The 12969-nt window shown below is 42.6% G+C and overlaps 1 protein-coding gene across 5 annotated transcripts in view; it reads right to left on the bottom strand.

Moving 5' to 3' along the window:
• The window catches only part of HERC2 (HECT and RLD domain containing E3 ubiquitin protein ligase 2), a 98679-nt gene that overhangs the window by 11213 nt on the left and 74497 nt on the right, over window positions 1–12969 (bottom strand). For all 5 annotated transcript variants that reach the window (XM_028727824.2, XM_028727826.2, XM_028727827.2 and 2 more), the window contains exons 72-85: window positions 12311–12442; window positions 11900–12058; window positions 11690–11808; window positions 10732–10857; window positions 10316–10471; window positions 9505–9620; window positions 9163–9361; window positions 8038–8252; window positions 7513–7690; window positions 5421–5582; window positions 4151–4242; window positions 3609–3748; window positions 2045–2232; window positions 597–794 (exon numbers count right to left, since the gene is read on the bottom strand). In XM_028727824.2, coding sequence (XP_028583657.2) covers window positions 597–794; window positions 2045–2232; window positions 3609–3748; window positions 4151–4242; window positions 5421–5582; window positions 7513–7690; window positions 8038–8252; window positions 9163–9361; window positions 9505–9620; window positions 10316–10471; window positions 10732–10857; window positions 11690–11808; window positions 11900–12058; window positions 12311–12442 — 2180 coding nt within the window. The remainder of the gene's footprint in view (window positions 1–596; window positions 795–2044; window positions 2233–3608; window positions 3749–4150; window positions 4243–5420; window positions 5583–7512; window positions 7691–8037; window positions 8253–9162; window positions 9362–9504; window positions 9621–10315; window positions 10472–10731; window positions 10858–11689; window positions 11809–11899; window positions 12059–12310; window positions 12443–12969) is intronic.

Genomic DNA, 12969 nt, shown 5'->3' with positions numbered 1-12969 from the left:
ACTGTGCAGCCACAAATGACTGTCCCGATGTCCTTGTCCCCATGTGTCAGGAAAAAACAAGGAGCAAGCAGATAGGAACTCAGTGACAAAAGATATAACGAGAAGGGTTCCATCTCCAAACAGCCAACATGTGAGAGTGGAAAACAAAACAAAAAGGAGCAGCATGTGAACAACACTTCATTTCTCAGAATCCTTACAGGCACCCTGTCTCAGGACTCCGGACACGAACACCCACAAGATACCTTAACTGTTACAATTTTGATTTCATGTACCATAAGTAAGTAAGCAAAGCAATGGCAATCACATTTTGAAGATGTAAATTTCCCCTTAGCGTCTGACTCACTCAGGAGGAAAAGATGCAGTCCGCTTTCTGGTAAAAATGTGAAATGTTGTTAAGCAGATATGGACAGAAACGCAACAGGGAAAACTTTGTCATTAGATTCCCTGTGTCTGCACCCGTGAAGTTCATACAGAAGATAACTGGGTCTGTACAGAAGACCTGAAGAGAACTTAGGGCACCGTTTGCATGTCATTCCTGTGACATATTTTTCTTAGAAGGTCATTTTTAGTGGAGAAGCTGAAGTTGGGATAGATACCTTTCCTTGAGAGATCAAAATTCCACGTAACGTATCAAAGCCCACGGAAGGTCCCTGGCCGGTTTCATCAAGGCGTCCCTCGAGATCAAACATGGGAATGCAAGGACAAAAGAGTTCGGAGATGTGGTGAAGGAGCAGCAATCTGTTTCTTAAAGCAATTATAGGAATTTCCTGTAGATGGTTGTACTCCATAGGAACCTGGAACAAGCACATTGTTAGGGTTTGATGAGCACTGAATAAGTCATACGCTAAATGAGATAGTATCAGGCACAGTCCATTTAGCTAGCCTATCTACTGAATATCCAGATATTGCCTTTGCTTGAGATTTGTTATCTCCAAAGGTTTATACATGGCATAGCCAAGAAGGATTTTTTGGATATTGTTAGGGGCCAGAAAAGGTATCCTATCACTATTGGTGAAATTACTACTACACTGCATAATACACAGCGTGTTTTAAAAAACCAAAAAACAATCCTTCTGCTATCCCTCACAATATCCATCCCATATTTCATCAATATATTCATGGCTCTTGTAGTAAAACTTAAACATCCTTCTGGCACCTTTCTAATTTCTGGCTATCCAAAGGCACGGATGTTGCTCCTCCCATCATATTAGTCATTGCAAAGCAGTTTGGATTGACAAAAGCTCACATTTGATTTATGCAAGTTTTCAGGAAGTTTCCATGGCTTTACAGTGTGAACAGGTATAAAACTCACAAGAGGGGCCGCAGGAAAGACACAGAAGAGCCCAAGCTATTCACTGTACCTATTATTGCAATGTAAAAAAAACCCAACCCATGCACAGCCTTTCAGTGGTTTTTCACCGATGTTTCCAAAATTCTTAACTAGTTCATTTACCCTCAGCTTCACTTGCCCCTCAGTGAAGTCGCCACAAAGCCAGATATGATTGATTATTGAAGCACTGCAATTGTATCCTGTTAGGCATGTGTGTTGCGTTCTGATCCCTACACATGTGCCTCCTGACTGGGAACAACAGTGCACTGCTCTCATTTTCAAATGGCTTTGTCCTCGGTGGTGTAACAAAACCACATCTCATACTGACGTAGCAACATGGTGCCGCCTCACTCCTAGGCTTTTCAACCACTTAAAAATAAAATCTACTTTTGACCAAAAAAGCTGAAACAGGAAAATACTCAGCGTACCCTTAACCATGACAGTAGCCAACCGCTAAGAAGATGTTACCGATGGGTAAGTGGGGGTGGGAACCAATAATTATTAAGATAGAGCCACAGAGTGCTAACAGTTTATACATTTCCCCAAGAGTTTGAACCAGATGTGGGGGATATTTGGTCACCCAGATGTTGTTGAACCCACTCCCATTCGGCCATGCTTACTGGGGCTGATGGGAATTGAAGTGCAGCAACAAATGGATAGTCAAAGGGTCCCCACACCTGGCTTAGATATACAGTTTAAAAGGCATAATTTTACCTGGGTAGGGAGCTTGCCTGCATTAGCAGGCTTGCTGGTGGACCAGGCTAAGGTGTGTGCTGAGCCACAGGCCACTCTATTGATTTTTTTGCCCTGAAGTGCTGCAACCAGGCGTGGCCTTTGGATAGCATTAGTTGTTCCATCTCCAAGCTGCCCTTCATCGTTATCTCCCCAAGTATATACTTCACCTAAGACAATCAAGATCGTTATTTCGCCACCAAATCATGACCAGTATAAAAAGTCTCAAGAATAGACAACATAAAGCAGTTCAACATACCAATTTCAACATTTAAACATGTTTTTGTTGGGTTTTTTTAAAAAAGCACAATCTTTTAAAAGGTAATTCGGAGCTACTTAGTGCTAATATAGTCCTATGTGGAAAACAAACTGAAATAAATAGTTGAATGCAGAGAAAGGATTTGCAGAGCAATGCTATCTATAGGAAACTGGTGTAACTTAGGCTTTTACCCTTAACTCAAAACTCCATGCAAGAGCCCTCCAGGAGGAGCTACCATCAGCAGGTGAGTGTGGGTCCAAATTTTGATGATAAGGCCATAGGTTGCATGACTGAACTGAACCACATTTGGAATAGGTGTACATCTCTCTTTGCCATGTCCCAGAGCGCTTCTTTTTGGGGACTTAAATTGGTGTAAAGTTCCTGCAGCTTCCGTTCTAGTGGCTAAGCCCCTGCTGAACTGGGGGGAGGGACATAGCCCGGTGTAGCTCTGGCTCAGTTGGGATGAGGGACATATAACAGCTCAGCCAAGAAAGCACAAGATCTGCTGACTCCAAACTTTATTACCCCTGTGGATCTCAGGTTTGGATTCTGCTGGGAGGGTGCTAATCGAGTGGGAATAATGTAATGGAGTTTGCATACCAAGTCATTGAGAGATAATCTGGGCGTGAAATGTTCAAATGGGCCACATCTGCCTTACTTATTTATTTGTGCTTGTGAGTACGAACATTTATTCGTGGAAGAGCCTCCATTCAATGGCAGAGCACCGGCTTTGCATGCAAAAGGTCCTAGACTCAATCCCTGGCATCTCCAGGTAAATTTGGGAGGGATTCCTGCACAAAAGCCATGGACAGGTCCTGCCAGTTCGTGTGGGCAATACTGAGCTACATGGGCAGTTCGTCTGAATCAGTATAAAACAGCATCCCATGTATGCTTGTTAAACAGCCGTCCTCCTCTTTCCTGTCCCAGCCTCCTAATGCTGCTTTTAATTTAAAAAGCCAACCCCAACCCATTAAGATGTACATACAAAAATTGCCATGTAATGTCTACTTTGGTCCCCCTTGAGAGCTTAGGGAACCTACTGGATCAGAGCAAGGAATATCTCAGTTGAATCTGGCATGCTGCTGGGAAGCCAACAAAGCAAGACTTGAAGGCTTCCTTCCTTCCTCAACACTGTTCTCTTATATCACAATTATATATTTGCAACAATAATGCTTCATTATTCGTAATTGGAACATATTTCCCTTTCTCCCTTCCACGTTCAAAATAAAAGCAGTCATGGGGGGACCGGGACAGAAGAGGGTGGGGTTTGTTTGTTTTTTTACATACCATCTTCAGTGCAACAGACACAGTGTAAAGAGCCAGTTGCAATAGCAATGACTTTCTTTCCTTGCAACCCCTGGACCTGTCGAGGTCTCCGGACGTGATCATCTGATCCATGCCCTAATCGATGGTAATCTCCTTTGCCCCTGTAATCGCAACACAAGTTTCAATCAGTGCAAATTTTTTTCTCTTCAATCAACTGGCAATTCTGAGTTAGACTAGCCTGACTTGGGTGAATTAGGGCACTCGGATCTTAAAGTTTCCTCTCCTAGAATTAACCAGCAAAATGCTAGATAGGTTGTTCACAAAAGCCTCTAAGTTTTCGTATTAAATAAATGTGGCTTTGCAATGCAATATCTGTTGGGAACAAATTTAAGATAAAGTACCACTTGTTCTTTAAGGGGTTTTTTTCAAAATAGCATTTTTAGAATTAAAGTTAAGTGAAATCAAAACCAGTATAACCTGATTGTGCTTTTGCAGAAAGAAAACCAAGAACCACATAGAACTAGTTTTACATTTCTCATATGAATTCATCCGCCATCACTTACCAGGTATAGACTGCTCCAGACTTAGTAAGGGCAACAGAAAACTGTGAGCCACATTCTACTTTGACTACTCCAACTCCTGTGAGAGAATCGATCTAGGAAAGAAAAGTTTGAACGTAACTCAAAGGATAGGACAACTTCATAGCCCACAGCTTATAGACACAGCTTAAGAATAAACTGGCATTCTTAGTCAGATAATGATTTTAATGTTGACTAAAATAAGTATTTATTATAGTAACTTAAGAGAAATAATTTTAAATGATCTGATTCTCACCACTCTAACTATTTTCTCCTGAGGGCTTGTTTTAAAGAGGTAGTATTCAATCACCCACAGAAAAAATAAACTAAGGAAATGAAATCAACATCTGGAGACAACTGCCAATGTTGTTCTCCCAAAGTGATCTCCAAGCAGGTTGGTGATAGCATATGGTAAAATCTCACAAAGAAACTTGACAAGAAGCGCATTAGAGATTTAGAAAGAGAAGGACACGCTTGACTTTACTGAAGTAGTGGGAATATAACAAGCAAAATATACCAAAAACAAGGAAAATTTTCTGATTCCTTTAACTAGACGCTATGGTGGATTTTGAAATTTTGATTTAAACATTTTGGAGAGGGATGTACAGGCCCAAAGGGACAAAATATTTTAATAACAAAAAAAGGAGGATGAAACCCTCAAGAGACTTCTGCATGCTCTTATAAATCACATTTTGAGAATCAATCTGTCAAAGTCTTAGAATTTGCTGAAATGGTAACAGATTGGTGTACAGATGTTTTTTGTGATGGAAATGACATTGTGCCTCTCTTAAGACTTCCTCTTATGTGTATTGTTTAAGAAATGGAAGGAAATATCTTGGTAACTATGCTGGTAGAACAATAAATCCCCACTGGATGTCAATATGTCAAAATTCATGCTGTTAAGACACTTGCATAACTTTTGATTTGTAAGAGCTAATGGATCATTCTAACCTAAAAAGTAATATATAACAGAATGATTCTTAACCATGGTGCAAAAGTTATGGTCCCTTTTATCAAGGGCATGGCAATTTCATACTCAAACACTAATAGGAAATTTTGAAATGTCAGCAAAGCATCTCAAAAAAAAAAATATTTTCATGGAATACTTTTAACTCAACAGCACATATAAAAGTCATAGCATTCTTTATAATTCCATAGCTCAGCTAGCTTATGCTAAACGTAAAATAAAATCTGTTCTATTTACAGGTTGTCGAGTTCTGTCTCTCTTATTTCAGAAGTTTGAAACTCAAAATACCTTCATCGGTACTTTGCAGCCATCACTGCCCCCTCTCCCAAGTTTCCCATAGTCTCCATCTCCCCATGACCAAACAGTATCATCATCCGTCAAGCAGAGTGTCTGTGCATCTCCACTGCCACAGGCTATGTCAATCACACGGTAGCCCTGGAGTGCTTCCACCTAGAAGATAGGCAAGAGGTTTTTTTAGGAAAGAAATCTCAATAACCTGAGCTTTAGGCAGCAAAAAATAACACAAGATGTACACTAACTTATGTAGGTCCCCTCATCCTTATGTAGGCCTTCTGGCGGTTCCCTCATTGCGAGAAGTGAGGTTACAGGGAACCAGGCAGAGGGCCTTCTCGGTAGTGGCACCCGCCCTGTGGAATGCCCTCCCACCAGATGTCAAAGAGAAGAACAACTACCAGACTTTTAGAAGACATCTGAAGGCAGCCTTGTTTAGGGAAGCTTTTAATGTTTAATAGGTTATTGTATTTTAATATTGTGTTGGAAGCCGCCCAGAGTGGCTGGGGTAACCCAGTTAGATGGGCGGGGTATAATTATTATTATTATTATTAATTATTATTACATCATTAGGTATTTCTTGTAAGGCAAGTTTATACTAGGAATAATGAATAATCCAGAATACTTGTATCAAGTAAACTAAATGTGTAAAGCAGGGGTCAGCAAACTTTTTCAGCAGGGGGCCAGTCCACTGTCCCTCAGACCTTGTAAGGGGCTTGAACTATTTTTTTTTTGGGGGGGGGGGATAAATTCCTATGCCCCACAAATAACCCAGAGATGCATGTTAAATAAAAGGGCACATTCTACTCATGTAAAAACACGTTGATTCCCTGACCGTCTGTGGGCCGGATTTAGAAGGCGTTTGTGCCGGATCCGGCCCCCGGGCCTTAGTTTGCCTACCCATGGGGTAAAGTATAGATCTCGGGGGTATGCAGCAGGTTCAGATGAATCTCAAATCTCCGAATGAAGCAGAGTGCCTTAGAGAGATTGTTTCTTTCTCTGAGACAAAGCAAGAGCTGTACAAAATGTCATGAATCAAAGTAAGGATCCCCGCCCCCCAAATATGCCTCATGCCACCTCAGGGACTTGGGCACTGAACAAACTGCTGCCTATGAAAAGGGAAACTTTCCATAGACCCTACAGGAAACCTGAAAGACACAGGGTAGTTAAGTCTCATTGTCTGCAATAGGCCAGGGCTGTGGAAGCTTCACCTGCCAAGGGGTCTAAATTTGGCCTGTGAGGCCATTTCCCCACCAAACCACGCGCACCTGCCAATCAGCTGGTGTCACTTATGTCAGCTGGTGGGTGGGTGGGAGGCCAGGATTCAATTCTGCATTGGCTGCAGCTGACTGTTCCCAGCAAGGGGCAGGTACCTGCAGCCTAAGTAGCAGGATTTAACCCCCACTTGACAGCTATGTGCAGGAGTTAAAATCCTGCTCGGCTTGGCCGTGTGTGCATATTCCCAACAGCGAAAGGTGCATGCAGCCAAAGGGAGACTAGAAGATGCATTATTCCTGAGCACAGGGCTGTGGTTCCCACACACCCAAAAGCCAGCAGCCTTTTTTGTTAAAGTAAATGGTCGTTTAAATGCCAAAGTGGCGATGGGCAGCAAAGGAGGAGAAAGAACGAAGAAAAAATAAAAGAAATGGTAATGGGACTGAAATAAGTAAGAAACGAGAGGAAATCAATGAACCCAGGACAGTGAAAGACATACAGTAGGGAGGAAAGGTTTGTTGCTGTTGTTTAATTTTACCTCAGTGGTGGACAAATGTAAGGAAAGACAGAGAAGGGAACCAAAATACAGGCAAAGTAACAGAGAGATAAATAAATAAAGAGGAGTATCAGAAAAGGAGATGACTTAACTGATCAGAAAACAGTAAAACAGTGAGAGCTGGGAGTGTCAAACTGCTCCGTCCAGGCAGGAGGAAAAAACTGAGAAGCAGTCTATCTCCCACAATTCTTTGCTCCTGCCTGAGTCTTGTGCAAGAGGAATAGCCCAATCTGAAAACTTCATCGTCCACCGTAATAAATAGGAGGCTTTTGTAACCATTTTTTTAAAAAATGACTGAAGCATATGACACCATCTCACCAATTTCGGTTTCAGCTGATCCTCACTATCCCCATGGCCAAGTCGCCCGTATCTTCCCTTGCCCCACGTGTAAAGATCCCCTGCGGCAGTAATGCATGCACTGTGCGCTCCACCCGCTGCAATGTCAACAACTTCTATGCCCCGCAGGGATTCAATGACTCGAGGACGATCGCAAGGACTAAAAAAGAAAACAAGATGAAAATGAGTACACAGCTTATTTATACAGTGTAAATATAGCAAAGTAAGAGACAGCAATAGGAATCATTAAATCATAGCTTCAAAAAATCTCACAGCATAAACCACCCCCCTAAACAAGCGTTTTGTCTGCAAATAGTGGATCGTAACACAGAGGTCAGATGTTTCATTCCATTCCCATCCTTTGAAATGGCATGAGAGACTGCGTGTACAGGAGTCCATTCAGCCAAAGTTCCACACAGACGCATACGTTTCCCTCTGTTTTAAGATTCTGCAATGCCTCCCATGTGCTTATAATATATTCTCCGGTTAAAAATTTACTGTGTTTACCTTCTGTTGCCATGACCCAGCTTGCCATCCTCTGCCTCTCCCCAGGAATAGACTTCTCCTTCAGAAGACAGCGCCAGACAGTGCTTTCCTCCAGAATTCACAGCAACTTTCTTTATAAACACGTGCTGAATGGACTCCAGTAACGTTGGAGTAGAAACAGACTCTGTCCCCCCAATTCCAAGCCTTCCACCTGCCCCGTATCCTGTGGCATATAACTAAAAAGAAGGAAGGGTCTGTCAATCATATGCGTTTGTTGTATCATTCATTCTGTTTCTGCTATTCGTGCTTTGAGTGTCAATTGTTTATGCAGCAAAATCAGCACAACCTATGCACAAGAAGAGGGGATCAAGAGGCTTAAGGTGGGGTTGAGGAAACCCTACTTGCATGAATACAGTTCTATGGAGACCTGCATTGTTAGTCACATGGAAAGGATGAGCTTTGTAGCTATTTGTCTGCAAAAATTATCTGTGTTGTGCAGATGCTCTCAGCCTTCTTACGCTACATATTCTGGGTTGATTCTTAGGTTCTCTGTGGAGCACACTAAACTCTTCTGCATGGTCAAGTTTCAGACAGAAACCGTAAGGAATAGATGGCAGCTCATGTGAATTAAAGCACGTACAACTAAAAACACACTAATCAATATAAATATTTTTAAACCAAATAAGTAAGTTACCCTCTTAAAACAGCACTGAATTTGAACACTTAAAACCATTTAAAAACATAAAAAGAAGATAAAATGCATTACATCCACCCTCATAGGACCCTGCCACAACAACCAGTTAGTGGCTTGTGGCCTGTCTAAACAAAACAAAACAAAAAAACTATGACTATAGTTCTAGCAGATTAGAGTTTTCAATATACAATCTGCATATTCAGGATTCAACTAAAGCTCTAAACGAATTGTGCAGTGATTTGTGCCTCATGGTTAATTGCCAATATTGCAGCAGAGCTTGGAGGGGCTTCACTGGCTTTTGCAGCTCTGATCACACATAACAAACTCTGCCCAAATAAGCCAACGTATTTCTTTACGAGTTTGCAAATCTTTCTTTTCATTCACTGAGCATGTTCCCTCTTCACAGAAAATTTCAATGTCAACGGTTCAGCTTGACATTAACATCATCTTACCTTCCCATCAGCAGTCACTGCAAAAAGTGTCTGCTCTCCGCCAATCAACTGCACTGGCCGAAGAGTGGCAAGGGCTTCACAGGGAGTAGGAACTTTGACCTTAGCACCTTCTATGCCTCCAAGCTGTCCTCTGTGATTATGGCCCCAGCCATAAATAGTCCCGCTGCCTCCAGCAGAAAGCGTCCAATCATCCGGCCGCCTGTTGAGAAGAGAAGTCCTGTGAATGGCCTGAAACTTCATGTTCCCTCAAACTTTTCATATATTCCAAAGAAGAAATGCAGTACCAACACTTTAACACCCTACCCCACCCCACCCCCCAAAAAATCTATGTTTTCAGGTTACCTGTTCATCCACTGTACAAGCTGTTCATCTTGCTCTCGCTTAAAAACATCATGGCTCTCATGCAAAACATCCATATTTTCATTATCTGCCATTAGTTCTCGGATTTTCTTGGCCACCTGCAATATAAACCGCACAATTTAGTGATTGGTTAAAGAAAGTGCAGTTTTCTTCATGGTTTGAATTTTCCTTGACAGTAACAGCAGCCAATCAGGCACTGGAATCTCCATTGAAAGGGTGCAGTAGCAGTTAACTAGGCCAAATATTGAAAGTTCTCAAACTATATATCCTGGTGGTCTTATTTGGCATACGTACTTAAATGTCTGCATGCTTGCACCATTGTCCATGATATTTTTTTAATGTGTGTGTATACACATGCTGGGGACGCAGGTGGCACTGTGGGGACGTGGGTGGCACTGTGGGTTAAACCACAGAGCCTAGGGCTTGCTGATCAGAAGGTCGGCGGTTCCAATCCCCGCGACGGGGTGAGCTCCCGTTGCTCAGTCCTTGTTCCTGCCAACCTAGCAGTTCGAAAGCACATCAAAGTGCAAGTAGATAAATAGGTACCACTCTGGCAGGAAGGTAAACGGCGTTTCCGTGGGCTGCTCTGGTTCGCCAGAAGCGGCTTAGTCATGCTGGCCACAGGACCCGGAAGCTGTACGCTGGCTCCCTTGGCCAATAAAGCGAGATGAGCACCACAACCTTAGAGTTGGTCACGACTGGACCTAATGGTCACGACTGGACCTAATGGTCCCTTTACCTTTACCTTACACGCACGCTCTTAAGCATGAAGTTGAACCAATTCTCCAAGTACCTCATCAAGGAAGAGGCGAGGCAATGGTGTCCTCTTATCAAGGGCTACAGCAACTCTCGAAGCCATGCAGTATCTCCTAAACCAAGCCCATTTGTGTGTCTCTGCACAGCAGGGAAGGGTATCCAGTTCCAGATCACAAGCAAGAGCTACAAGCACCTACAAATAAAAACAACATAGTTCGAAAGCACAAGGCTTCAGCCAGACCAGGCAGTAATATGCTGGCTATTCTTCAAGTTAAAATTTTTTAAAAGTTCTCTTTAAAAGATATGGCTTTCTTCTTTTCTTGTAGGAACATCTCCCCCCCCCCCCCTTTACCCACGTAGCATAGTTAGGATTGTAATGACAAATTTCCCCTTAAGTAATGCTAAGGAGACCCCGCTCTGGGCTTCTACGGTTTGTACCCCATGCCATCCTACCTTAAAGAAAGGACTGTGGAGAAGTTGCTTGCCACCTCTGACAATGGGGTCTTCGTAATCAAACTGCCGCTGCAATGCTTCAGGAAGGCCTTTAACAAGAGCAGCTAAGGCACTGCCTGTGAAACTCTAGGGTGGGGGGAGAAGCAGAATAAAGTAGTATTAGTTTCTAAGCGGCACTTGACAATGGTTGCACTTTTGTAATGAAGAAGTTGTAAACCTATGCAGTGGTACCTCGGGTTAAGTACTTAATTCATTCCGGAGGTCCGTTCTTAACCTGAAACTGTTCTTAACCTGAAGCACTTTAGCTAATGGGGCCTCCTGCTGCTGCCGCACCGCTAGAGCACGATTTCTGTTCTCATCCTGAAGCAAAGTTCTTAACCCGAGGTACTATTTCTGGGTTAGCCGAGTCTGTAACCTGAAGCATATGTAACCCGAGGTACCACTGTACTGCCAAACATCACTAGATTGGGGGTGGGGGTCGTGAATGAACTCATCTGTGTAACTATAAAAGATTTGCTGATACTGCCTAACCAACTCTAATGCATTTTTGTTTCCTGTTTAAAGTGCTTTTACACCACTCTAGAAAACAAAAGGCTCCCAGAGCAGCTTGTAAATATCAGTAATATAATAAAACATATCAATAATAGTATTTCTCTCTCCCCCCCCCCCCCGTTTCGTGGCTGCTATCACAAAATTCATCATGATTTGTACAAGAGGAAGGAAATTCTCCTGACTGCTACTTGCTAAATGGTGTGAAAACCATCTGTCAAGTATCCAAAAGACAAGCGAAACATTACTCAAAGCATTGCTAGAGCTTTAAAAAGCCCCAGGTGGTGTGGTATTACATGTCTGATTAATGACAGGAAGGCTGCTGTGAGCTATTCGTGTCTTACAATTTACGCCAGCATTAGAGCAAACTCAAGAACTCACGTTGCCGCTGGAAATCTGAGCTTCTTACCATAGCTCGTGCTTCGCCATCGTTGTCTCCCAGTATTCGGTTGATGTTAATTGATTGGCCAAATTCAGTAGTTAGCAACTTCCGCAGTCTCTGTAAGGCCCACATTCTGTGACCAGCAGCTAAAAATGTGTAAGATACATGTATATAAGCAGATCGGCTTAGCAATCCATTAAACATACAGATCAGAAACTTTTCCAAAACTGCACCTACCCAGAGCACTCAGCTGAGCACATGCTGCCAGTGAGGCTGCCAAGCGAGGAACTATGCTCCTGTTGGAAGCAAAATTCAAACGGAAATCCAGCAAACATGTTACCAAATCCATTGATGGGCAAGAGAGAATGCAGCGATCTGAAAGAAGGTCTTTGGGACCTACGGGCAGAAACAGGATTAATATTAGCCATTCCTCAGTCTAACACTTGGGCTTGTACTATTTATTTGAGACCTGGCCTTCTGATGTAAATAAATCTCCCTGAGGCACCTTACAACTTAAAAAATAGACAATTATCAGCTCAACCTGGAGTCCAGGCTTTCTTTCTTAGCTTGCTAGCACAACTATCCCTGATCCCTGTGAAAAACAAAGGAACAAATATACTAGTGCAATTAAGCAATTAAAACATTCACCGGCCGCCGGCATGATGGGATAAACTGTGAAGCGCCAGCCCCATCCATTCACAGAACCGTCACTGATGAATTTCCATTTTAATTCATCGCCTGGAATGCGCAGTTCACTAGACCAGTCAGACCATTCGCGACCTACAAGTTTGGATGAGACAAGGAGTTAACAAACGGCTGCAGAGTTTGCTATATGTCACTCACTAAAGCGCCACACACAATGATGCCATAAAAATCCAATTTCACTGGGGACTACTAACTACTACTATCTACTAATACTAAAACATAATGTGGCTGTTGAACAAAGTGCCACTGTGGCTCTATCAGTAAGAATTAATATTAACCCAGAATCTGATATTACTGGTTCTGTCACCAGAGATGCAAAGGAAACAGCCTTACAAAGTCTGAAAGAGCATAAAGAATGAAACTAGAAACTAAAAGCTAATACGAATTGCCCAAAAATATTAATAAAAATAGTAAGGTAAAAGGTAAAATACCCCTGGAAGGTTAAATCCAGTCAAAGGGTCAAAGGTGACTATGGGGTGTGGTGCACATAAGGGTTTCAGGCTGAGGGAGCCGGCATTTGTCCACAGACAGCTTTCTGGGTCATGTGGCCAGCATGACTAAACTGCTTCTGGCGCAAAAGAACACCGTGACGGAAACCAGAG

Source organism: Podarcis muralis, chromosome 4 (assembly GCF_964188315.1).
Source record: "Podarcis muralis chromosome 4, rPodMur119.hap1.1, whole genome shotgun sequence".
NCBI lineage: Eukaryota > Metazoa > Chordata > Lepidosauria > Squamata > Lacertidae > Podarcis > Podarcis muralis.
The sequence above is the reverse complement of the archived record's forward strand: the minus strand, read 5'-3'. Positions and strand labels throughout refer to the sequence as shown.